Below are 25,593 nucleotides of genomic sequence, written 5' to 3'. Positions count from 1 at the left end.
ATCAATTAGGTTTCTGCAGGAGAAGTACTTTGGTTTTTTTACTAAACAGGCTTCTTTCCCATCACCAAAAGCGTTGGTCCTGAAGCAGAAAGTTTCCTCTTCATTCTGTTTGCTGTTCTGGTCGATTTTACCTTCCCTGCACAATAAGCCCCGTCTCCCTCCGTTGGTTAATACCCGGAAACCTATCGGCCACGTGTTTTGTACCAGTGACTGAGCCCTGCGAGGAGTTGGAATCCCTCCCTCCCGTCTCCCTGACCCCCATCTCGACCCACCACCCCCTCCATCTCTCCCTCTCCCCCCCAGCTCTCCCTCTCCCCCCCAGCTCTCCCTCCCGTCTCCCTGACCCCCATCTCCTCCCTCCCCAATCTCTCCCTCCATCTCCCCCTCCCACCATCTCTCCTACCCTCCTACTCCCCCCTCCCCCTCCCTCTCACTCCCCCCATCGCTCCCTCCTACCCCCCCACTCCCCCCTCCCTCCCTCCTACCCCCCTCCCTCTCACTCCCCCTCCAACCCCCCACTCCCCCCTCCCTCCCTCCTACCCCCCTCCCTCACTCCCCCTCCATCTCTCCCTCCTACCCGCCCACTCCCCCCTCCCTCCCACCCCCTCCCCCTCCTACCCCCTCCCTCTCCCTCCCCCTCCATCTCTCCCTCCTACTCCCCCTCCTACCTTCTCCCTCCCCCCCTCCATCTCTCCCTCCCCCTCCCTCTCACTCCCCCCTCCATCTCTCACTCCTACTCCCTCCCCCTCCTACTCCCCCCTCCCTCTCACTCCCTCTCACTCCCTCTTCCATCTCCCTCCTACCCCCTCCTACTCCCCCTCCCCATCTCTCTCTCCCACCCCCCCCTCCCCCCATCTCCCTCCTACCCCCCCTCCATCTCTCCGTCTTCCCCCACCCCCCAAAATCATCTACCACGACAGTGTAGCGGTTAGCGCGACGCTGTTACTGCGCCAGCGACCCGGGTTCAATTCCGGCCACTGTCTGGAAGGAGTTTTGTACGTTCTCTCTCCCCGTGTCTGCGTGGGTTTCCTCCGGGTGCTCCGGTTTCCTCCCACATTCCAGACGTACGGGTTAGGAAGTTGTGGGCATGCTATGTTGGCGCCGGAAGCGCGGCGACACTTGCAGGCTGCCCCCAGAACACTCTACGCAAAAGATGCATTTCACTGCGTGTCTCGATGTAGACGTGACTGATAAATCTCTGAACACCCAGGCCACATGCCTCGATTAAGGCGTCCCTGCTGTACGTTTCTATCACAAGCATGCGTGCCCTTCTGTCTACACGTACATCCCACGTGTGTGCGTGCACACGTGTGGGATTGAATGCGTGCACGCTCACGCAAGTATGTTTCGATGTGGATAGGAGCACGTGTCTACACGCCCATGTGCTTACACGCACGTGTACAGATGCACGTGTACGTCCGTGCATAGGGGCTTGGCAGGAGAGCTCAGGAATCCAAAACCCTCCCCACAAGGTTGGGGGGTGGGGGGGGGGGGGGTCACTGACCCGGAGGGTGAGGGAGATGAGGGGTGGGGTGGGGACCCGGACACTGTGCCAGGAAAAGGCAGAGAAAGATCCAATGGTCCTTTAATATTTATTACAAAGCAGCAGACGGGATTACAGAGAGATTACAGGCTTCACATTATTATACAACCGCCCCGGTCCCCCAAATGACCCCCCTCCAACCCCACACACACACACAACACACACACACACACACACAAACATGAGGCGAGTGGGGGAGGGGGCAGGGAGGTCAGGGGGTAACCTCAGGAGAATGGCGCGGATCGACCCCCGGGGATGTGATCCGGTCGCCGGGAGTTCCCGACCCCCTAGGAGAGGGTTTGGACCCAAATCTCACAGGTCGTTGGCTGTTGGGGGGGGGGGGGGGGGGGGGGGGTGGTGGACGAAACGGGGTGGACTCGGCCAGTCGAGCCCTCCTGTCCCGGGAGGGGTGGGGCAGGCGCGAGAGGTCAGGCTCAGCATGCGTGTATGTGTGCGGGGGGGGGCAACCTCCTGAACTTCTCTCCCCCCGAGAGCCGCCCAGCTCGTCCTCTCCTCCACGTGCCGGCCGGCAGCACGGAGACCCCGGGGGGGGGCTTTTATTTTTAAAAAGGGGGAGAAGGCACTCACTTGGTCCCAACTTCTGCCCCCACTTCCCCCTCTGGAGCCTGGAGGGGAGGGGAATGGCCCAGGTTTTGGGTGGGAGGGGGGTAGTGGGGTCAGAGGTGACGAGGGCCAGACCTGGGGTCGGGGGGTGGGTTGTAACAAGGTCTGGTTGGGGGGGGGGGGGCGGGGGGGGGGAGGAGGCCAATGGGGCCATGAGGCCCAAGCCCCAGCTGAGAGGGACCCACGTTGGCGCTCTCTCGCCTTCCCCCACCCACCCACACCCCCAGGGTCCAGGCACAGGAGCTGCACGGGCGCCCCCCCCCCCCCACCCCTACGAGATGCCAAAGAGGCCGTCGGCGGCCTGCTGCAGGGCATGGCTAAAGCTGGCTCCGGTCAGAGGCTCCAGCAGGAGGAAGGAGGCGTTCTGGATCTCCAGCTCCCGGTCCAGCAGCCGCTTGGCGGCCACCTGGTGCACCTGGGTGGGGGGGAGAGAGAGCGGAGGTCAGCCGTGACGGAGCCGGCGGTCCCGGGACAGCGGAGGGAGGGGTCCCAGGGGTTCGGGGGGGTGGGGTCCATGAGGCTGGAATCCAAAGGTTGGGTGTCGGGGAAGGTTCGTCCAGGGGCTGATCGGGCAGCGGTGCAGATGTTGCCGGGGCTCCCAGCTGTTTGCTGGGGGGGGGGGTGCGGGATGCAGTTGTCTCTCTGCACCCCCCACCCCTCCCCGGGAGATGGGCTGCAGATCTTCTGGGGGGGTGGGGGGGGGGGGTGCAGATGTATCTCGTCCTCGCTGGGAGGGCGTAGCGGGGGGGGGGGGGCGGGTTTGCTGGGGACGGAGCGAGGGGCGTTATGGGTCCCGGCGTCGGGCGGATATGGATCCCGCGGCGGAGCGGGGCCGGGTCAAGGGATCGGGGCGGATCCCGGAACGGAGTGGATCCCAGAGTGGAGCAGATCCCGGAGCGGAGCGGGGTCAGATCCCGGAGTGGAGTAGATCCCGGAGCGGAGCGGATCCTGGAATGGAGCGGAGGATCCCCGGAGCAGAGTGGGGCCGGATCCTGGAGTGGAGTAGGTCCCGGAGCGCAGCGGGGCCGGGTCCCGGAGCGGAGGGGGTTCCGGAGCGGAGCGGATCCTGGAATGGAGCAGGGGATCCCGGAGCGGAGCGGGATGGATCCCGGAGCGGAGGGGGTTCCGGAGTGGAGCGGAGCGGATCCTGGAATGGAGCAGGAGATCCCGGAGCGGAGCGGGGCGGGGCGGATCCCAGTGCGAGGCGGATCCCAGAGTGGATCCCGGAGCGGAGGGGAGGGTCCGGCGGGCGGATCCCTTACCTGCACGGTGATGAGCTTCTTGTCGGTGGTCTCGCTGTCGCTCAGCTCCTCGCCGAAGCACAGGGTCACCTGGTGCTGGGGCAGCACCCCCAGACCCTGCCGGTACCGCTCCAACTCTGCAGGGGTCACAGGCCGCGTTAGGAGACGGACCACCAGCCCCGACCCTCTAACTGACCTCCCGACTGCGACCCTTGACCTCCCCCCGACCGCCCCTGCTTGATCTGTCCGTCCCCACCACCCCTGACCCACTCCCTCTGACCCTCAGAAGCAACCCTTGACTCCGCCGCCGCGATCTTTGATCCCTGACCCACTCCCTCTGACCCTCAGCAGCGACCCCCGACCCGTCTTTGACCCCCCCCCCACAACCACAATCCTCGACCCCCTGGAACACAAACCTTGACCCCCGACCCCCTGACCCTTGACCTACCCACCCACAACCACCAAGCCCAAACCGAGAAACCCGCTGGTGCCCCCCCACCACCCCCCGGTCCCCCCTGGGGGGGGGGGGCGGGTGGGCAAGTTACTCACCCTCCTCAAAGACGTTGCGGTCGAACAGCTTCTCCACCCTGTCCCGCTCCAGTTTGTTGGGACGTCCCGGCTGGGAGGCCCCGGGGCCGGTCCAGAAGACGCGGCCCTGGCACAGCCGCTGTGCGAAGATCCCGTGGGCGTTGCTGTCCAGCATCAGCCCGCGCTCCAGGAAGGAGAGCAGCTCCTCGGTGGCGCGCCGCTTCACGGGGTCCCCGACGCAGGAGGCGGGCGGGAAGCACAGCTTCTCCAGGGCCTGGGAGCCGAAGGACGACTCGCCCCCTGGCCGGGGGACCACCGACGAGATCTTGCAGCCGTGCCGGGTCACCGCGCTGCTCACCTCCACGCTGCCGTACCGGAAGGACACGAACATGGCGTTGGGCTCTGCGGACGGGCAAGGGGACGGTGAAGGGGTGGGGGGGTGAGGGGGGGGTGAGGGAGAGATGGGGCGGTTTAGTGAGATCCCCTCTCGTCCTCCCCAAACCCCGGAAGAGTACAGGACGGGTCCCCTCCCCATCTCTCACCTCTCTAACCCCCACCTCTTCCCCCCTTTCACTCTCTCTACCTGTTCCCCTCTCTGTCTGCGCCCCTCTCTCTCTCCCCATCTCTCCCTCTCACTCCTCCCTCTAACTCCTTCCCCCCTCCCTCCCTCTCTCTCTCTACCCCCACCCCCAGCTTGTGAAGAAGAGGATTTGGGGGAGACCTTCCCTGGGGTCACTGGGGGTATCAGCAGGCCCCTGGGGCCTGGTTGGGCCTGATCTACCCCCGGGGCCTGGTTGGGCCTGGTCTATCCCCGGGGTCTAGACGAAGACATCCCTCAGCACACTGAGACCGCCATGTAGCTACATCGTTGTCAGACCCACGTCCTGGCCATCACCGGGTCCGGCTGTGGCCTGAGTAACACTGAACTTCACCCCCACGTCCCCACCCGCCCACCAGCACCCCCAACCCACCCTGCGGGACGTCCCGGCCCCGGACACCCACCTGTCTCCACGATGTTTGGCGACATGGGAGCGACGTTGCTGATCAGGTAGTTGGTCGAATCTGCTGGTGGGAGGAGAGAGACAGAGTCAGGGCCCGGCTCCCCGTCAGTGTGTCCCCCACCGTCCCGCTCCAGAGACCGCAGCCACGGGCAGGGCCGGGACCCGAGGGATGCCACTGCAGGAGGTAACGCCCTTCACACCCGGGGACGGCCCAGGAGCCCGGTTACCCCGTGGGTGAGGCCCAGGAGACTGGTTACCCCGTGGGTACGGCCGGGAGTCGGCCCGGGACAGTGTCCCCGATGGCCAGGGGCCCACTCTGGTGGGATCCTCCCCTCCCCCCGCAACCCATCAGTGGGCCAGAGCGCTGTGCCAGTGGAGCCTACCTTCCAAGGTGGGATTCAGGCTGCATCCAAGTAATGTGCTCTCGTTGGAGCCATCCTCCTGCGCCGACATCTCAGATCCAGAGCTGGGATCGCAGCCACTGTCGTTCTCCTCTGCCTGGGGAGCAAGGGACAGGGAGTCACTCTTCCTGCGGGGATCAGGGAGCCGCTCCCCTGCTGGGGACTGGCGAACGGGGAGCCGCTCCCCTGCTGGGATCAGGATTCTCTCCCCTGCTGGGGATCGGGTCCGGGGAGCCGCTCCCTTGCTGGGGATCGGGATTCTCTCCCCTGCTGTGATTGGGGAATGGGGAGCCGCTCCCCTGCTGGGGGACCGGGGAGCCGCTCCCCTGCTGGGGGACCGGGGAACGGGGAGCCGCTCCCCTGCAGGTACCGGTGAGCGGGGAGCTGCTCCCCTGCTGGGACGCTCCCCCACCTCCCTCCACCCCCGCACTCCCTCACCTTGGGCCCACTGCCGGGCAGGACGGGGGAGGTGGATCCTGACCGGTCCTCCCTCGGTTCTTTCTCCTGCTTCACCTTCACCGAATCCAGGCTCAGCGTCGGCGACGCCTTTCCTGTGGGAGGGACGGCAGTGAGAGCCCGGTCTCCGGCCCCCAGAGACCCCCCCACCCCAGCGACACCCGCCCGAGACCACCACCAGCCACGGGAACCCCAACCCCAAGACCCCTCCCCAACACCCTCCCCCAACCCAGAGACCACCCCCCCCATCCCCAAGAGACCACCCCCAACCCCAGAGAGACCCCCCATCCTGTCCACCCCACCCCCAGAGAGACCCCACCCCCAAAACCGCTCCCCCACCCCCAAGACCACCATCCCCAGAGACCCGTCCCTCCGAGACCCCCTCCCCACCGCCGAGACCACCCCCAATCCCCAAGACCATCCCCCATCCCAAGACACACCCCACCTCTGTGATCCGAGACATCCACCACCCCCCCCCCGTCCCAGGTTCCCTCCCCCTCCCCAGAGACCACCCAACCCCCGAGACCACCGGTTAATAACCTCTCGACCCACCGATACTCCCGAAATACCGATACCCCTGACCCAATAACGACAGCCTCCCCTCTTGACCCCATCCTCCTCAACCCTGACCCCAGCCTCCCCTCCCCCCCCAACCCCCGAGCCTAGCCTCCCCTTACCCCCCACCGACCTCCCCCCATCTGACCCCGGCCTCCCCTCCCCCACGGCCCCTGACCCTGGCCTCCCTTCACATCCTGACCCCATCTGCCCCTGACCCCCGCCCCCACACTCACTTTTCTCCCCGTTGCCCTCGATGATCCGGTAGACTTTGTAGGGTTCGGAGATGTCCAGCTGGGACCTCTGCGGGACTTCCTCGAACTCACTGCTCTTGTTCAGCGCGCACCTCATCCGCGTCTTCCAGCTGGCGGGGTCGACCTTGTCCCCCTCCTTGTATTTCCCCTTAAACTTGGCCCACGCCTGTCCCAGAGCGAAAGAGAGAGACGTCCCGTTAACCACGGACAGGGTCCCCTGTTACTCCCGGGGACAGGGTCGGACGCAGGGCGAGGCTCCCTCCGCACCGTCCCGTCACACGCTCCCGGGGACGGGGTCGGACACAGGGCGGGGGGTGGGGGGGGGGGTGGGTGGGGGGTCACCTTGAAGATGGCGGCGTCCTCATCGTGCCTGTAGTCCTGCTTGCCCGCGTGCTTCCAGGGGATCCGGAACATTCCGAGCTTGCGGTCCTCCCAGACCAGGCCGGGGCACTGCCCGCCGTCCACCTGCTCTATCATCCATTGTTTTAACTTCCGGGTCGACCTCGGGCGGCCTGACATGGCGTGACCTAGGGCAACAGCGAGCAGGGGGGGGTCAAGGGTCGCCATGCCCAAACACCCCCCTGCCCCTGCACTCCACCCCTGCCATCTCCCGACCCACTCAGCACCTCCTCGACCCCACGACAACACGGCTTTGACCTCACCGACTCCACAGCGACCCGGCCGCACCCAAAGTGACCTCACCGACCCCACCAAACCCAAAGTGACCCCACAGCAACCCCGCCGCACCCAAAGTGACCTCAACGACCCCAGTGCGACCTCAACGACCCCAGGCACGACCTCCCTGAGCCCAGGAAATGACCTTTCCCTCATCCCAGCTCGACCTCATCGACCCCATCTGACCAAAGCGCGACCTCGCTTGACCCCACCGTGACTTCGACCACCCCGTGTGGCCTTCCTGACTGCCCTGATGATGACCCCTGTGAACCCAAGTGTGACCACCAACCCCAACCCCCCCACCCCCGACGCCAACCCTCCCAGAAACCAGATCAGACCATCTACTGACCCAACCCAGGGGGTGAGAGGTCAGTGAACCTGGGACCAGGGTCAGTCGTCTTGGAGAGTGAGGTGAAGGGAAATGAGGGAGGCAGGGTTTGGGGGGAGCCGAGGGTTGGTCTGGGTGAGGGGGACGAGGAAGACGACGAGGGGAGGGAGGAGGAAGTGTCGTCAGGTTGAGATCAGTACGGCAGACAGCGGGGCGCGGTGCAGTTCCTCGTTTGCCTGAGGCTGCCAGAGTGACAGTGGGGGGGGGGGGGGGGGGGGAGGTGGTGAACACACACAGCAGTGACCCCAGTGAGGGGGGTGAACACAGCATTGACCCCAGTGAGGGGGGTGAACACAGCACTGACCCCAGTGAGGGGGGTGAACACAGCACGGACCCCAGTGAGGGGCGATGTACCGTCCTGTGAACAGAAGTGGTGCGGAAGTGACAATAACTGAGGCAGAAGAATTAAAGCTTCAATAACCACTGGGGAGAGGGGAGGGGGGAGAGGAGGGAGTGGAGGGAGAGGGGAGGGAAGGGAGGGAGGGGAGGAAGAGGGGGAGAGGGGAAGAGGGGAAGAGGGGAAGAGGGGAAGAGGGGGAGAGGGGGAGAGGAGAGAGAGAGGGGAGGGAGAGGCGGAGGGGAGGGAGAGGGGAGAGAGGGGAGGGGAGGGAGAGGGGAGAGAGGGGAGGGGAGCGAGAGGGGAGCGAGAGGGGAGGGAGAGGGGAGGGAGAGGGGAGAGTGGGGAGGGGAGTGAGGGGGGGGGAGAGAGGGGGAGGGGAGAGGGGAGGGGAGAGAGGGGAGGGGAGAGAGGGGAGGGGAGGGGAGAGGAGAGAGAGGGTGGTGAGAGAGAGGGGAGAGAGAGGGGAGGGAGTGGGGAGGGAGTGGGGAGGGAGTGGGGAGGGGACTGAGAGGTGGGAGGGAGAGAGTGGGAAGGACGGAGGGAGGGAGAGAGGGACGGAGGGGGGTGATAGGGAGGAAGGAGGGAGGGGGTGATCGGCGGGCGAGCTGGGCAGGGGGCAGGGGCAGGGTCCACTCCCCCGGGTACAGGACGGGCCGCGATCCCCAGCAGACGTGGGGCGGGGGGGGGGGTGAACCCCACTGTCGCCCCGACAGCCCGTCCCGCCGACCCCCCCCCCCCCCGCAGCCGGACAGGTCTCCCGATCAGTTGCCCCCCCGCTGCCCCGGTACCTGTGCGCTGGTGCCCGGACCCCGCTCCGGCTCCGGGTCCTGCTCCGGGTCCCGCTCCTGCCGCTCCGGCTCCGGATCCTACTCTGGGTCCGGCTCCGGCTCCGGCTCCGGGTCCTGCTCCTGCTCCGGGTCCGGGTCCTGCTCCGCTCCGGCTCCGCTCCGGGTCCGGCTCCGCTCCGGGTCCGGCTCCGCTCCGGGTCCGGCTCCGGCTCCGGCTCCGGGTCCTGCTCCTGCTCCGGGTCCGGCTCCGGCTCCGCTCCGGGTCCTGCTCCTGCTCCGGCTCCGCTCCGGGTCCGGCTCCGCTCCGGGTCCGGCTCCGCTCCGGGTCCGGCTCCGCTCCGAGTGCCGCCGCCGCCGCCCCCGCTCCTGTTTATAGACTCGGCTCCGGTCACAGGCTTTCGGGGAAATCACGTGACTATCCCCTAACTCCGTCACCCGGCGCCGCCGCCGCCAGAGGGAGCAGCGGAGCCCCGGCCGGACCCAGTGACACCCAGTGACACCCCCTGACACCCCCTGACACCCACCCACTGACACCCACTGACACCCAGTGACACCCACCCACTGACACCCACCCACTGACACCCACCCAGCGACACCCATTGACACCCACCCACTGACACCCACCCAGCGACACCCACCTACTGACACCCACTGACACCCAGTGACACCCACCCACTGACACCCACCCACTGACACCCACCCAGCGACACCCATTGACACCCACCCACTGACACCCACCCAGCGACACCCACTGACACCCACCCACTGACACCCACCCACTGACACCCACCCAGCGACACCCACTGACACCCACCCACTGACACCCACCCACTGACACCCACCCAGTGACACCCACTGACACCCACCCACTGACACCCACCCAGTGACACCCACTGATACCCAGTGACACCCACTGACACCCAGTGACACCCACCCACTGACACCCACTGACGCCCAGACACACAGACACCCACTGACACCCATACACTCACATCCACCCAGACACACCCAGACACACTCACACCCACCCATATACACACACCCATACACCCACTCACACCCACACACACTCACACACCCATACACACACACACTCACAACACACACACTCCCTCTCTCACACTCACTCACACTCTCTCCCACACACACACACACACACACACACACACACACACACACACACAGAGTCAGGCAGCTCAGAGGGAGTAATAGAGCCACACAGTAGGTACACTGTACCCACCACATCCACATCGCCCGGTGTGCATGAATCCCACCTCCCAGCCCTTGGCCGAGCTCTGTCTGTACCTGGACAACACAAGTGCCTTTCTCAATGCTTCGGAAATGCCGTGGGTGACCCCGCCTCCACCGTTGTCTCCCACAGTGTATCCCAGGTACTCGCCCCTCTGTTGGGGGAGAAGGTCCCCCTCAGATCCCCTCTAAACCTCCTCCCCCTGACCCTAAACCTACATCCTCTCGTTTTATCCACCTCTGCTTATGGGGAAAGGTGTCCCGCTGTCAGGTCCATCTGTTCCCCTCATCGTTTTATCAACCTCGGCCTCTCTGAGGAGAAAGACCCAGCCTCTCTCCTCATCCCTGGGACACTCCGTCCCAGGCAATGTCCTGGTGAGTCTCCTCTCTGGTCCCGTCGCATCCCTGCTGCAGTGTGGTGACCAGAACTGGCCACAGTGGCTGAGGTCTGACCAAGGTTGGAGAGAGTTGGAGCATCACCTCCCTCCTTCTGTGATCAGTGCCCCGACGATTGAAGGCCCGTACCCTGTCCACCTTCTAAACCACTTGTCAATCTGTGACACCACCTTCAAAGATCTATGGACATACGCAAGGTCCCTCTGTTCCTCGGTACTCCCTGGGGCCCTACATTCATGGTGTATGTCCTACCCCCGTACACCAAGGTCCCTCTGTTCCTCAGTACTCCCTGGGAGCCTACATTCATGGTGCATGTCCAAACCCTGTGCACCAAGGTCCCTCAGTACTCCCTAGGACACTACAGTCATGGTGTATGTCCCACCCCTGTACACCAAGGTCCCTCTGTTCCTCAGTACTCCCTGGGACCCTACATTCACGGTGTATGTCCCACCCCCATACACCAAGGTCCCTCAATTGAGTCATAGAGCAATACAGCATGGATACAGGCCCTTTGGCCCAACCAGTCCATGCCGACCACGGTGCACACCCAGCTCGTCCCAATTTCCTGCGTTCGGCCAATATTCCTCCAAGCCCTGCCCCTCCATGTACCTGTCCAAGTGCTTCTTCAATGATGCTGTTGTATTGGTATTGGTTTATTATTGTACCAAGGTCCAGTTAAAAACATGTCTTGCTTACCAATCGTACAGGTCAATTCATTACACAGTGCAGTTACATTGAGTTAGTACAGAGTGCATTGAGGTAGTACAGGTAAAAACAATAACAGTACAGAGTGAAGTGTCACAGCTACAGAGAAAGTGCAGTGCAATAAGGTGCAAGGTCACAACAAGGTAGATCGTGAGGTCAGAGTCCATGTCATCGTATAAGGGAACCGTTCAATAGTCTTATCACAGTGGGGTAGTAGCTGTCCTTGAGCCTGGTGGGACGTGCCCTCAGGCTCCTGTATCTTCTACCTGTTGGAAGAGGAGGAAAGAGAGAATGTCCCGGGTGGGTGGGGTCTTTGATTATGCTGGCTGCTTCACCAAGGCAGCGAGAGGTAAAGACAGAGTCCAAGGAGGGGAGGCTGGTGTCCGTGATGCACTGGGCTTTGTCCACAACTCTCTGCAGTTTCTTGCGGTCCTGGGCAGAACAGTTGCCGTACCAAGCCGTGATGCATCCAGATAGGAAGCTTTCGATAAAAGTTGGTGAGTGTCAAAGGGGACAAACCTGCCGCCCTCAACCACTGACTCAACCACTTCCTCTGGCAGCTCGTTCCAGATACTCACCACCTCTGCGTGAAAAAAGTTGTCCCTGAGGTGCCTTTTAAATCTTTCCTCTCTCACCCTAAACCTCTGCCCCCTAGTTTTGGACTCCCCTACCGAGGGGAAAAGACGGTTAGTGTCCGCCTTATCTACGCTTCTCGTAACTTTGAACATTTCTATAAGGTTGCCCCTCATTCTCCCACGTTCGAGGGGATGGAGACCTAGCCTGGCCAACCTCTCCCTGTAACTCAGGCCCTCTAGTCCTGGCAACATCCTCTCCGTACTCTTTCCAGCTTAACCACGACTTTCCTATAACAGGGTGACCAACACTGTACACAGTGCTCCAAGTGCAGCCTCACTAACGACTTGTACAACTGCAACGTAAGTCTCCCAAGGACCCTACGTTCACGGTGTGTGTCCTACCCCTGTACACCAAGGTCCTTCTGTTCCTGAGTACTCCCTGGGACCCTACATTCACGGTGTGTGTCCTACCCCTGTACACCAAGGTCCCTCTGTCCCTCAGTACTCCCTGGGACCTGACAGTCATGGTGTATGTCCTACCCCTGTACACCAAGGTCCCTCTGTTCCTCAGTACTCCCTGGGACCCCACCTTCATGGTGTATGTCCCACCCCTGTACACCAAGGTCCCTCTGTTCCTCAGTACTCCCTGGGACCTGACAGTCATGGTGTATGTCCTACCCCTGTACACCAAGGTCCGAACAGGCCTCACCTCCCATTTGCCTGGATTAAGCTCCACCTGCAATTTCACTGACACCTCGCTATCTCCCCGCAGCCGAAGTCCACGCTGCCCACTGCTCCACCGATCTCCGTGCCGTCCCCCCCAGGTTACTGATCGCACCCACATCCCAGTGCGTCACCCCGACAGCAAGGGTCCCAGCACCCACCCACACCGCTGGCATCTACTCCCAAAAACCTCTCCCATCACCCTCCATCCCCTACTGCCGAGCCGAGTTCGGGTCCAGTTTGCCAACTTGCCCCGGGCTCCCAGGGGGCCTTGACCTCTTGAACCAGGGAGGGCAAGAAGTCACATGGAGCCCGTCCTCCCGTCTCTCTCTCTCCCCCCCCTTCCCTCTCTCCCTCCCTGGAGGCTGAGGGATGAGCTGATGGAGGTTTACAAAACCTCAAGGGGCGTAGATAAGGCAGACGGTCACCATCTGTCTCCCCCGGGGGTCGGGGAGTCTAAAACCAGAGGGCACGGGTTTAAGGTGAGTGTAGCAGTTAGCGTAACGCCATTACAGCGCCAGCGACCTGGGTTCAATTCCCGCCGCTGCCTGCTAGGAGTTTGTACGTTCTCCCCGTGTGTCTGCATGGGTTTCCTCCGGGTGCTCCGGTTTCCTCCCACATTCCAAAGACGTACGGGTTGGGAAGTTGTGGGCATGCTATGTTGGCGCCGGAAGTGTGGCGACACTTGTGGGCTGCCCCCAGAACACTCTACGCAAAAAGATGCATTTCACTGTGTGTCTCGATGTATGTGTGACCAATAAAGATCTTATTTTAAAGGGGTCCCGAGGGGCAATTTTCCCACACAGGGGGCGGTGCGTCTGTGGGACGAGGTGGCAGAGGCGGGGATAGCTCCAATGCTTGAAAGACGTTTGGACAGGTACATGGGCAGGGAAAGTGTAGAGGGATACGGGCCAAATGCAGGCAAATGCGACAGGCTCAGGTAGGCACCTTGGACAGCAGGGACGAGTTGGGCCGAAGGGCCTGCTTTGTGCTCTATAACCCCATGGCTTCCTCCCCTCCTTCCCTCCCTCTACCCATTCCTACGATGGTCTGTGCCTGTGGCGCTGCCACAAGTAAGCTTTTCACTGCCCCCGTGCAGACGTGGTCTTGCGCAGGTGACAATCACCTCGAGTTTGACTTTCCCCTCCTCCTGGAGGAGAAACCACGGCGGATGTTGGAATCCATTGGGAAGGGCGTGTCACGGGACTGCGCAGAGTCGGCGCCGGTCGAAGATAGGAAAATCCCATACGGAAGCGCGCCGAGGAGGTGATCAGCCCGGCTGGACGAAGCCGCCGTCGTGTGGCGTCTTCGGATTTTCATGAGGCTTTTGAGAAGCCGTTCGAGCAGGTCGGAATGCACAGAATTGAGGAAAACGCAGGGCACTGGTCACAGGACAGCAAGGAGCGGGGAATGGGCAACCCCCCCCCCCCCCAGGATGGAGGGTGGGGGTCTGTATAGTGGAGGGTCGGGGCTGTCACATGACAGCACTGCCCACTACCTGGTCGAAAGACACACCACTGCCAATCAAGGTCTGGCCCCGCCCCACCCATCGGCGCACACCTGCCCATTGGCCCCTTTAAGCACCTTTGTACCTGGCTGCGGGTCATTGACCTTTTTAAATTACCTGGGCTGGACCCCACCCCCAGCCCTCCAGCGCTATAAAGAGTGCCACATGTGCCCGATTTGTTCTCTTTAATTGCTCTGAGGAACGATGCTGGAGAGACCGTTGGTGAGGTGTGCACTTCAACAGGGTTAGGAGCGATCTAAGTTAGTATTCCTGGTAGCGTAGACCGTGCCTGCACTGAGCCAAAGGGTGGCGGGTATTGTATTGCTTTTCCTTGTCTGTACCCAGTTCGTTTTGTGTGTGGGTGTGTGTGTGTGTTTGTGTTGCCCCGTTACCTTTTCCCTGCGTGTCTTTGTAAATAAATAACTTATGTCTAAGACTGTGTTCAGAGTCCTTGTGCTTCGAGACCCCAAATCTGTTTCACAACAGGGTCCCCACAGCAGTGGGTGCCTGGGCCTCGCTACAGGAAGGATATGGAAGCCATAGAGAGGGTGCAGAGGAGATTTACAAGGATACTGCCTGGATTGGGGGGCATGCCTTATGAAAGCAGGTTGAGGGAACTCGGCCTTTTCTCCTTGGAGCGACGGAGGACGAGGGGGGGACCTGATAGAGGTGTATAAGGTGATGAGAGGCATGGATCGTGTGGATAGTCAGAGGCTTTTCCCCAGGGCTGAAATGGTGGCCACAAGAGGACACAGGTTTAAGGTGCTGGGGAGTAGGTACAGAGGAGATGTCAGGGGTAAGTTTTTTACTCAGAGAGTGGTGAGTGTGTGGAACGGGCTGCCGGCAACGGTGGTGGAGGCGGGTACGATAGGGTCTCTTAAGAGACTGTTGGATCGGTACATGGAGCAGGGACAAATAGAGGGCTGTGGGTGAGCCTAGTAATTTCTAAGGTAAGGGCATGTTCAGCACAGCTTTGTGGGCTGAAGGGCCTGAATTGTGCTGTAGGTTTTCTATGTTTCTATGTTTCACAGTCTATAATCAGGGAATTGGCCAAGGTGATCATCCTTCCAAGTTTGCTGAGTGTACCGTGGGGCGGGGGGGGGGGGTTGGCATGAGGGGGGGAGGAGAGAGAGGGTGAAGGGGGCAGAACACGGCAGACGGAAACCACTGCGCAAGGACGTGACAACAAAGCAGGGAGTGTTTCAGGACGGAGGGGCCGAGGAGGACCGAGCTATGCGGCTTCCCCCGCCCCCCCCCCCCCCCAGAGTGGCGTCGCGGGTGGGCAGGGTGGCCAGGGCGGCTTTCGGAGCGCTGGCCCTCGTCGGCGGGGCGCCGAGAACGGAAGTCGGGAGGCCACGTGGCCCCTGGTGAGGCCGCACTTGGAATATCGTCTTCCGTCGATGGGGAAGGTGCCATCGAAGCCGGAAAGGGGTGGAAGGGGAGATTTGCCAGGATGTTGCCAGGACTCGAGGGACCGAGTTGTGGGAGAGAGGTTGAGACTTCATTCTTTGGAGGGGTAGGTGACCTTATAGAGGTGCATAAAGTCATGATGGGCGTCGACCGGCCGAATGCGCACAGATCTTTTCCCCCCAGGGTTGACGAATCAAGAACCAGAGGGCGTCAGTTCAAGGTGACAGATTTAACAGGAACCTGAGGGGCAACTTTTTCACCCAGCGGGTGGTCTGTGTATGGAATGAGCTGCCAGAGGAAGTGGTACATTATAGACCATCGAGCACTACAGCACAGTACAGGCCCTTTGGCCCACGATGTTGTGCCGACATTTTATCCTGCTCGAAGATCTATCTAACCCTTCCCTCCCACATAGCCCCCCCATTTCTCTATCATTCATGTGTCTATCTAAGAGTTTCTTCAATATCCCTAATGTATCTGCGCCCACAACCTCTGCCGGCAGTGCGTTCCACACACCCACCACTCTCTGTGTAAAAAAAACTTACCCCTGACATCCCCCTTATACCTTCCTCCAATAACAGCATTTCAAAGGTTCCTGGACAAGTTACATGGATCGGAAAGGTTCAGAGGGATATGGGCCAAACGTGGGCAAATGGGGCCAGCGTAGATGGGAATCTTGGTCAGCGTGGACCAGTTGGGCCGAAGGGCCTGTCTCTGCGCTGTGTGACTGGGCCGGGAGATTACTTGTTCAACGCTGAGAGATTTTGGTCGTGGTGACGATCAGGAGGCGAGAAGACAGAATGTCCCGGGCGGGTGGGGTCTTTTATGCCGGCTGCTTCACCAAAGCAGCGAGAGGTACAGAGACCGTGGAGGGGAGGCTGGTGTCCGTGACGCGCTGGGCTGTGTCCACAACTCTCTGCGGTTTCTTGCGGTCCTGGGCAGAGCAGTTGCCGTACCAAACCGTGATGCATCCGGATAGGATGCTTTCTATGGTGCATCGCTAAAAGTTAGTGAGAGTCACAGGGGACAAACCGAATTTCTTTAGCCTCCTGAGGAAGTAGAGGTGCTGGTGAGCTTTCTTGCCCTTGACGTCTATGTGATTTGACCAGGACAGGTTATTGGTGATGTTCACTCCCAGGAACTTGAAGCTCTCAACCCTCTCGACCTCAGCACCGTTGATGTAGACAGGTTCATTGCCCCCTTTCCTGACGTCAATGACCTGCTGTTTTGTTTGGTTGACATAAGGTCACCGGGCATAACTCACTGAAGTCCAAGCTACAGGTTTCGGCAAGTAAACAGGAAGCCAAACGGTGTGTTGACCTTCAGTCTGAGAGGATTTGAATGCAGGAGCAGGTAGTCTCTGCGATTCTGTCGGCGAGTTAGCGGTTGTTACCGCAATTTTATCCACTCCCTCCCTCGGCTGAGGATGAATTTGCCACCAAGGGAAGGCAGCGAGGGTTCATCACACTGGACCCAGGAGTGGCGAGCCTCTCCCTGTGGCCGACCCCATCCCCAGGAATGTGTGACAGGACAGCATGGGGGGAGCCTCGCCCTGTGTCCGACCCTATCCCCGGGAGTGTGTGACGGGACGGTGCGGGGGGAGCCTCGCCCCGTGTCCGACCCCGTCCCCGGGAGTGTGTGACGGGACGGTGCGGGGGGAGCCTCGCCCCGTGTCTGATCCTGTCCCCGGGGCTGTCACTAGTTCTGTTTACACCTGTGGCCACGTAAACAGGAGAACTATAAATAGACTTGTTTACCGCACTCTCAAGGTCCAACACTGCCGTCACCCAGAGATATTTCTGTCTTGGGACTGTCAGTCATGAACCCCGTGAATCCCCACCCACAGCGTCCCGACCCGCTGCAGAGACAGGGTGGGGGGAGCCGCTGGGGCCGGCTCGGTTTTAGAGCGGCTCCCTCAGGTCTCCAGAGCCCCGGGTTCGATGCCAGCCTCCGCCTCTCCCTCCCTCTCTCTCTCCCCCGGAGAACCGCCCGGGCTGCCGCCGCCGACACCTGTGGTTCGTGGGTGGGAGGAGTTGGAGATTAAAGATTAGGAAGCCTGTGTCCCGCCCCGCCTGTCTGTCCCCGACTTGAAACCTTGGCAGAGAGACAGAGAGCGCGGGTGAGATCGGTCAGGGAGATAGAACTGTTTACACAACTGTCCTGCTTCAAACCTGCCAGCTCAACGTTCAGTAACTCAGGCTGCGGAGCTGCAGCCAGTGACACAGGGCGCTGGGTGACAGAGGGTAAACTGTGAAATCTGGTCAGTGGCTGCTTCAGAGCGGAGATTTCTATTGGAAGTTCCCTGCAACTCAGCCACCTCTGGGTGTGGGGTGTGTCGGTGTCACGGCGAGGGGTGTGTCAGTGAGGGGTGTGTCGGTGTCACGGTGAGGGGTGTGGGGGTGTCAGTGTCACGGTGTGGGGTATCAGTGAGGGGTGTGTCAGTATCACAGTGAGGGGTGTGTCGGTGTCACGGTGAGGGGTGTGTCAGTGAGGGGTGTGGGGGTGTGTCAGTCACGGTGTGGGGTATCAGTGAGGGGTGTGTCAGTATCACAGTGAGGGGTGTGTCGGTGTCACGGTGAGGGGTGTGGGGGTGTGTCAGTCACGGTGTGGGGTATCAGTGAGGGGTGTGTCAGTATCACAGTGAGGGGTGTGTCGGTGTCACGGTGAGGGGTGTGGGGGTGTGTCAGTCACGGTGTGGGGTATCGGTGAGGGGTGTGTCAGTATCACAGTGAGGGGTGTGTCGGTGTCACGGTGAGGGGTGTGTCGGTGTCACGGTGAGGGGTGTGTGGGTGTCACGGTGAGGGGTGTGGGGGTGTGTCAGTCACGGTGTGGGGTATCGGTGAGGGGTGTGTGGGTGTCACGGTGAGGGGTGTGGGGGTGTGTCAGTCACGGTGTGGGGTATCGGTGAGGGGTGTGTGGGTGTCACGGTGAGGGGTGTGGGGGTGTGTCAGTCACGGTGTGGGGTATCGGTGAGGGGTGTGTCAGTATCACAGTGAGGGGTGTGTCGGTGTCACGGTGAGGGGTGTGGGGGTGTGTCAGTCACGGTGTGGGGTATCGGTGAGGGGTGTGTCAGTATCACAGTGAGGGGTGTGTCGGTGTCACGGTGAGGGGTGTGTGGGTGTCACGGTGAGGGGTGTGTGGGTGTCACGGTGAGGGGTGTGGGGGTGTGTCAGTGTCACGGTGTGGGGTATCGGTGAGGGGTGTGTCGGTGTCACGGTGAGGGGTGTGTCGGTGTCACGGTGAGGGGTGTGTGGGTGTCACGGTGAGGGGTGTGGGGGTGTGTCAGTCACGGTGTGGGGTATCGGTGAGGGGTGTGTCGGTGTCACGGTGAGGGGTGTGTCGGTGTCACGGTGAGGGGTGTGGGGGTGTGTCAGTCACGGTGTGGGGTATCGGTGAGGGGTGTGTCAGTATCACGGTGAGGGGTGTGTCGGTGTCACGGTGAGGGGTGTGTGGGTGTCACGGTGAGGGGTGTGGGGGTGTGTCAGTCACGGTGTGGGGTATCGGTGAGGGGTGTGTGGGTGTCACGGTGAGGGGTGTGGGGGTGTGTCAGTCACGGTGTGGGGTATCGGTGAGGGGTGTGTCAGTATCACAGTGAGGGGTGTGTCGGTGTCACGGTGAGGGGTGTGGGGGTGTGTCAGTCACGGTGTGGGGTATCGGTGAGGGGTGTGTCAGTATCACAGTGAGGGGTGTGTCGGTGTCACGGTGAGGGGTGTGTGGGTGTCACGGTGAGGGGTGTGTGGGTGTCACGGTGAGGGGTGTGGGGGTGTGTCAGTGTCACGGTGTGGGGTATCGGTGAGGGGTGTGTCGGTGTCACGGTGAGGGGTGTGTCAGTGTCACGGTGAGGGGTGTGTGGGTGTCACGGTGAGGGGTGTGTGGGTGTCACGGTGAGGGGTGTGGGGGTGTGTCAGTGTCACGGTGTGGGGTATCGGTGAGGGGTGTGTCGGTGTCACGGTGAGGGGTGTGTCGGTGTCACGGTGAGGGGTGTGGGGGTGTGTCAGTCACGGTGTGGGGTATCGGTGAGGGGTGTGTGGGTGTCACGGTGAGGGGTGTGGGGGTGTGTCAGTCACGGTGTGGGGTATCGGTGAGGGGTGTGTCAGTATCACAGTGAGGGGTGTGTCGGTGTCACGGTGAGGGGTGTGGGGGTGTGTCAGTCACGGTGTGGGGTATCGGTGAGGGGTGTGTCAGTATCACAGTGAGGGGTGTGTCGGTGTCACGGTGAGGGGTGTGTCGGTGTCACGGTGAGGGGTGTGTGGGTGTCACGGTGAGGGGTGTGGGGGTGTGTCAGTCACGGTGTGGGGTATCGGTGAGGGGTGTGTCGGTGTCACGGTGAGGGGTGTGTCGGTGTCACGGTGAGGGGTGTGGGGGTGTGTCAGTCACGGTGTGGGGTATCGGTGAGGGGTGTGTCAGTATCACAGTGAGGGGTGTGTCGGTGTCACGGTGAGGGGTGTGTCGGTGTCACGGTGAGGGGTGTGTGGGTGTCACGGTGAGGGGTGTGGGGGTGTGTCAGTCACGGTGTGGGGTATCGGTGAGGGGTGTGTGGGTGTCACGGTGAGGGGTGTGGGGGTGTGTCAGTCACGGTGTGGGGTATCGGTGAGGGGTGTGTCAGTATCACAGTGAGGGGTGTGTCGGTGTCACGGTGAGGGGTGTGGGGGTGTGTCAGTCACGGTGTGGGGTATCGGTGAGGGGTGTGTCAGTATCACAGTGAGGGGTGTGTCGGTGTCACGGTGAGGGGTGTGTGGGTGTCACGGTGAGGGGTGTGTGGGTGTCACGGTGAGGGGTGTGGGGGTGTGTCAGTGTCACGGTGTGGGGTATCGGTGAGGGGTGTGTCGGTGTCACGGTGAGGGGTGTGTCGGTGTCACGGTGAGGGGTGTGTGGGTGTCACGGTGAGGGGTGAGGGGTGTGTGGGTGTCACGGTGAGGGGTGTGGGGGTGTGTCAGTGTCACGGTGTGGGGTATCGGTGAGGGGTGTGTCGGTGTCACGGTGAGGGGTGTGTGGGTGTCACGGTGAGGGGTGTGGGGGTGTGTCAGTGTCACGGTGTGGGGTATCGGTGAGGGGTGTGTCGGTGTCACGGTGAGGGGTGTGTCGGTGTCACGGTGAGGGGTGTGGGGGTGTGTCAGTCACGGTGTGGGGTATCGGTGAGGGGTGTGTCAGTATCACAGTGAGGGGTGTGTCGGTGTCACAGTGAGGGGTGTGTCGGTGTCACGGTGAGGGGTGTGTCGGTGTCACGGTGAGGGGTGTGTGGGTGTTGCCACAGAGGGCAGTGGAGGCCAAGTCTTTAAGGCAGAGATTGATGGGCTCTTGATCGGTCAAGGGGGTTAAAGGTTGCGGGGAGAATGGGGTTGGGAGGGAAAACCAGCCTGCCGCTGTTGAACTCGATGGGCCAAACGGCCTCATTCTGCTCCTAGATCTTAACTCGGTCTTCCAAACTCCAGAGAACACTGGTCCTGAAGGGTCTCAACCCGAAACGTCGACTGTCCGATTCCCTGCGCAGATGCTGCCTGACCGGCTGAGATCCCCCAGCATTTGGTGTGTGTGTGTGTGTGTCTTGCTCAGATATCCGGCATCCGCAGAACCTCTGGTTTCTGATCTAATTCCTTGAGCTGTTCCTGTCAGGACAACCCAGGAGTATCCAGCCACCATTACTGCGTTCCTCCTTAAACAAGGGAAACCAAACCGTGCGCTGGGCTCCTGGTGTGACCCTGTACCACGGTGACAGTACTTCATAGAAACATAAAACCTACAGCACAATTCAGGCCCTTTGGCCCACAAAGCTGTGCCGAACATGTCCCTACCTTAGAAATTACCAGGCTTATCCACAGCCCTCTATTTTTCTCAGCTCCATGTACCGATCCAACAGTCTCTTAAGAGACCCTATCGTACCCGCCTCCACCACCGTTGCCGGCAGCCCATTCCACACACTCACCACTCTCTGAGTAAAAAACTTACCCCTGACATCTCCTCTGTACCTGCTCCCCAGCACCTTAAACCTGTGTCCTCTTGTGGCCACCATTTCAGCCCTGGGGAAAAGCCTCTGACTATCCACACGATCAATGCCTCTCGTCACCTTATACACCTCTATCAGGTCCCCCCTCATCCTCCGTCGCTCCAAGGAGAAAAGGCCGAGTTCCCTCAACCTGCTTTCATAAGGCATGCTCCCCAATCCAGGCAGCATCCTTGTAAATCTCCTCTGCACCCTGTCTATGGCTTCCACATCCTTCCTGTAGTGAGGCGACCAGAACTGAGCACAGTACTCCAAGCGGGGTCTGACCAGGGTCCTATATAGCAGCAACAATACCTCTCGGCTCCTAAATTCAATTCCACCACATAGAACATAGAACATTACAGCACAGTACAGGCCCTTCGGCCCACAATGTTGTGCCGACATTTTATCCTGCTCTAAGATCTATCTAACCCTTCGCTCCCACATCATCCCCCATTCATGTGCCTACCTAAGAGTCTCTTAAACGTCCCTAATGTATCTGCGCCCACAACCTCTGCCGGCAGTGCGTTCCAAGCATCCACCACTCTCTGCGTAAAAAAAACTTACCCCTGACATCCCCCTTATACCTTCCTCCAGTTACCTTAAAATGATGCCCCCTCGTGTTAGCCATTGTCGCCCTGGGGAAAAGTCTCTGACTGTCCGCTCGATCTGTGCCCCGTATCGTCTTGTACACCTCGTACATTTTGAACCTGGGGGAAGAGATACCAGCTGCCTATCTCGGCCTCTCATAACTTTATAACCTTCCACCAGGTCTCTGCCCTCAGCCTCTGCCGCTCCGGAGAGAACAACCCAAGTTTGTCCGACCTCTCCTTGTAGCTCATGGTCTCTAATCCAGGCAGCATCCTGGCGAACCTCTTCTGCACCCTCTCCTCAGCCTTCCCGTGCAACGGCTATTAATTAAATGGCTATTTTATGTAAATTAATTAAATTGTTGCCCTTGGGAAAAAGTCTTCTTTGGAGCAAAGAAAAAAAACTGCAATCCTCATGACTCACTGGACCTGCCCGATAACCCTTTGCGGTTCACGCACTTGAACACCGACAACGTCACTCACTGGCAGCCTCTCCCATCAGGTAATAATCCCCCAGTTGATTTCCCTTGCCCAAGTGCATCACCCTGCACTTCCCCACACACAGCTCCACTGGGCTTGACCTCTTTCCTTTCAAATCTTGGTTCTCTCCATGCTCAGAAACACAAATTCCTGGGCGTTAACGTATCAGACGACCTGCCCTGGTCCCAGCACATCGATGCAGTCACAAGGAAGGCGCGCCAGCGACCTGACTTTCTTAGAAGGTTAAGGAAGTTCGGAAATGTCACTGAACACTCCAAGAAGCTGCAGAGAGTTGTGGACACAGCCCAGCGCATCACAGACACCAGCCTCCTCTCCTTGGACTCTTGTCTTTACCTCTCGCCGCCTTGGTGTAGCAGCCGGCATAATCAAAGACCCCACCCACCCGGGACATTCTCTCTTCTCCCCTCTCCCATCGGGTAGAAGATACAGGACCCTGAGGGCACGTACCACCAGGCTCAAGGACAGCTTCTACCCCACTGTGATAAGACTATTGAACGGTTCCCTTATACGATGAGATGGGCTCTGACCTCATGATCTACCTTGTTGTGACCTTGCACGTTATTGCACTGCACTTTCTCTGTAGCTGTGACACTTTACTCTGTACTGTTATTGTTTTTACCTGCACTACCTCAATGCACTCTGTACTGACTCAATGTAACTGCACTGTGTAATGAATTGACCTGTACGATCCGTTTGTAAGACAAGTTTTTCACTGGACCTCGGTACAGTGACAATAGTAAACCAATACCAACACAGAAGTACTGTTGGAAGTGTCCTGACTGGTTGCCTCATGGCCTGGGACGGCAATTCGAATGCACAGGTACGCAAGATGCTGCAGGCAGTGGTGGGCTCAGCCCAATACATCACGGGTACATCCCTCCCCACAATCGGTGGTATCTACAGGAGACGCTGCCTCAAGAAGGCAACGTCCACCATCAAAGATCCCCACCATCGGGGCCGTGCCGTCTTCTCGCAGCTCTCATCGGGGTACAGAAGCCTGAAGTCCCCACACCACCGGGTTCAGGAACAGCGACTTCCCTTCAAACCATTCGGTTCTTGAACCAATCTGCACGACCCCAATCGCTACCTCAGTGCAGCAACACTATGACCACTTGCACTGAAATGGGACTGTTTCTTGTTCCAATTGTGCTTTCTTCTTGCAAAATTGCATATAATATGTAAAATTTATGGTTTTCTTGTGTATCTGACGCTCTGTACCTGTGACACTGCTGCAAGTTCCTCACTGCCCCCGTGCACACATGACTTGTGCAGATGACAGTAAATTCGACTGACTATCCCGGCCTTAAATACACACCAGGACTCCGTGGCGAAGAGTTGCAAAGACTCACAACCGTCCGAGGGAAGAAGTTCTTCAGCTTTTCTCAGACTGACCGGGCCCTCTGGTTCTGGACTCTCCTGACGAGGACGAGATACAATTGGATGAGATGCTCCAGTTGGATAACCTCTCCTCCTCACCTCCAGCGAGCCATCGTCACGGGACAGCACAGCACGGGAGAGACGGACCCCTTGGCCCGCGGAGTCTGTGCTGACCACCGACCACCCATTTACACCAATTCCATTTCCCGCCCACAGTCCCATCATCGCAGCGGTTACGACGCTATTACAGCGCCAGCGACCCGGGTTCAATTCCGGCTGCTGTCTGTAAGGAGTTCGTACGTTCTCCCCGTGTGTCTGCGTGGGTTTCCTCCGGGTGCTCCGGTTTCCTCCCACATTCCAAAGACGTACGGGTTAGGAAGTTGTGGGCGTGCTACGTTGGCGCCAGGAGCGTGGCGACACTTGCGGGCTGCCCCCCAGAACACTCTACGCAAAAAGATGCATTTCACTGTGTGTTTTGATGTATGTGACTAATAAAGATACCCTATCAACTCCCCCCTCACCCACACACAGTGGGGGAAAATCCACAGCCGCTGATTAACCCACCGACCCCACACGTCTTCGGGACGTGGGAGGGAACCGGAGCCCCCTCCCCTGGGGGGAAACCCACAGGGTCACAGAGAGAGCATGCAGACTCCACACACACACACACGGGCCAGAACTACTAGACCGTACAACAGCTTTTTCCCCCCAGGCTGTCAGGCTCCTGAATATCCTGGAGACAAACGCCACGCCAAAAGCCCTGGTTTGCATAACAGCGTATAAGAACTTTGGCCGCTACTGAACATGTTTATACAATGAGTGCAACACACTGAGTTCTGGATTTTCTTTGTTGAACTCAAGTTTTGCATTAATTTTGTATCCTATATAGACCGTTTTTTGCACTATATGTGCTTGCACTATTATTTTGCCTGCATTTATTGTATGTTCTCTGTACGTCCTCTGTTGTGAGAGTCTGGGGGAAACGACATTTCGTTCCTCCTTACAGCATATGGGTGAATGACAAAGGACTTACATATGAGGAGCGTTTGTCGGCTCTTGGACTGTACTCACTGGAGTGCAGAAGAATGAGAGGGGATCTCGGAGAAACATTTCGTATGCTGAAAGGACTGGACAGGGTAGATATGGCCAAGCTGTTTCCCTCGGTGGGTGCATCCAGGACTAGAGGGCACAGTCTTAGAATTAGAGGGTACCCATTTAGAACAGAGATGCGGAGAAATTTCTTTAGCCAGAGGGTCATGGATTTGTGGAACTCGTTGCCACTGTGGAGGCCCGATCACTGGGGGTGTTTAAGGAGGAGGTTGATAGGTATCTAATTAGTCAGGGAATCAAGGGATATGGGGAAAAGGCCAGGAATTGGGGCTGGATGGGAGAATAGTTTAGCTCACGGTGAGGTAGCGGAGCAGACTCGACGGGCCGAATGGTCTACCTCTGCTCCTTCATCTTGTGATGACTTGAAGTTGAGAGGTCAGGTCCGAACTCGGGTCTCTGGAGCCACGAGGTAGCAGCTCGACTGAAGGGCCCAACCTTCAGCCGAGTCCCGGGCTGTTTAACCTCTCCCTGTCAGGCCATCTCCCTGAACCCAGGATCACCCCCGGCACGGTAGCGTAGCGGTTAGCGTAACGCTATTACAGCACCAGCGATCGGGGTTCGATTCCCGTCGCTGTCTGTGAGGAGTTTGTACGTTCTCCCCGTGTGTCCGCGTGGGTTTCCTCCGGGTGCTCCGGTTTCCTCCCACATTCCAAAGACGTACGGGTAGGTTAATTTGG

General features: G+C 59.9%; 1 protein-coding gene across 4 annotated transcripts; it reads right to left on the bottom strand.

Annotated features, from left to right (window-relative positions):
• Positions 1–1,625: 1,625 nt before the first annotated feature.
• Positions 1,626–9,175, bottom strand: LOC127567116 (interferon regulatory factor 8-like). Of its 4 annotated transcripts, none has more exons than XM_052009802.1 (10): positions 9,010–9,168; positions 8,795–8,905; positions 6,946–7,130; positions 6,586–6,769; positions 5,777–5,889; positions 5,321–5,435; positions 4,939–5,001; positions 3,958–4,338; positions 3,430–3,545; positions 1,626–2,582 (listed from the first exon to the last, which is right to left on the bottom strand). In XM_052009802.1, exons 3-10 carry the CDS (start codon positions 7,120–7,122, stop codon positions 2,439–2,441), a joined length of 1,293 nt encoding a protein of 430 aa, XP_051865762.1. In that variant the 5' UTR covers positions 7,123–7,130; positions 8,795–8,905; positions 9,010–9,168; the 3' UTR covers positions 1,626–2,438. The 4 variants fall into 4 exon arrangements, with proteins under 4 accessions (XP_051865762.1, XP_051865765.1, XP_051865763.1 ...); XM_052009805.1 differs by having other exon boundaries at positions 8,795–8,961; positions 9,061–9,126; XM_052009803.1 differs by having other exon boundaries at positions 9,051–9,069.
• Positions 9,176–25,593: the final 16,418 nt, after the last annotated feature.

This window comes from Pristis pectinata, unplaced genomic scaffold (assembly GCF_009764475.1).
Source record: "Pristis pectinata isolate sPriPec2 unplaced genomic scaffold, sPriPec2.1.pri scaffold_120_arrow_ctg1, whole genome shotgun sequence".
NCBI lineage: Eukaryota > Metazoa > Chordata > Chondrichthyes > Rhinopristiformes > Pristidae > Pristis > Pristis pectinata.
The sequence above is the reverse complement of the archived record's forward strand: the minus strand, read 5'-3'. Positions and strand labels throughout refer to the sequence as shown.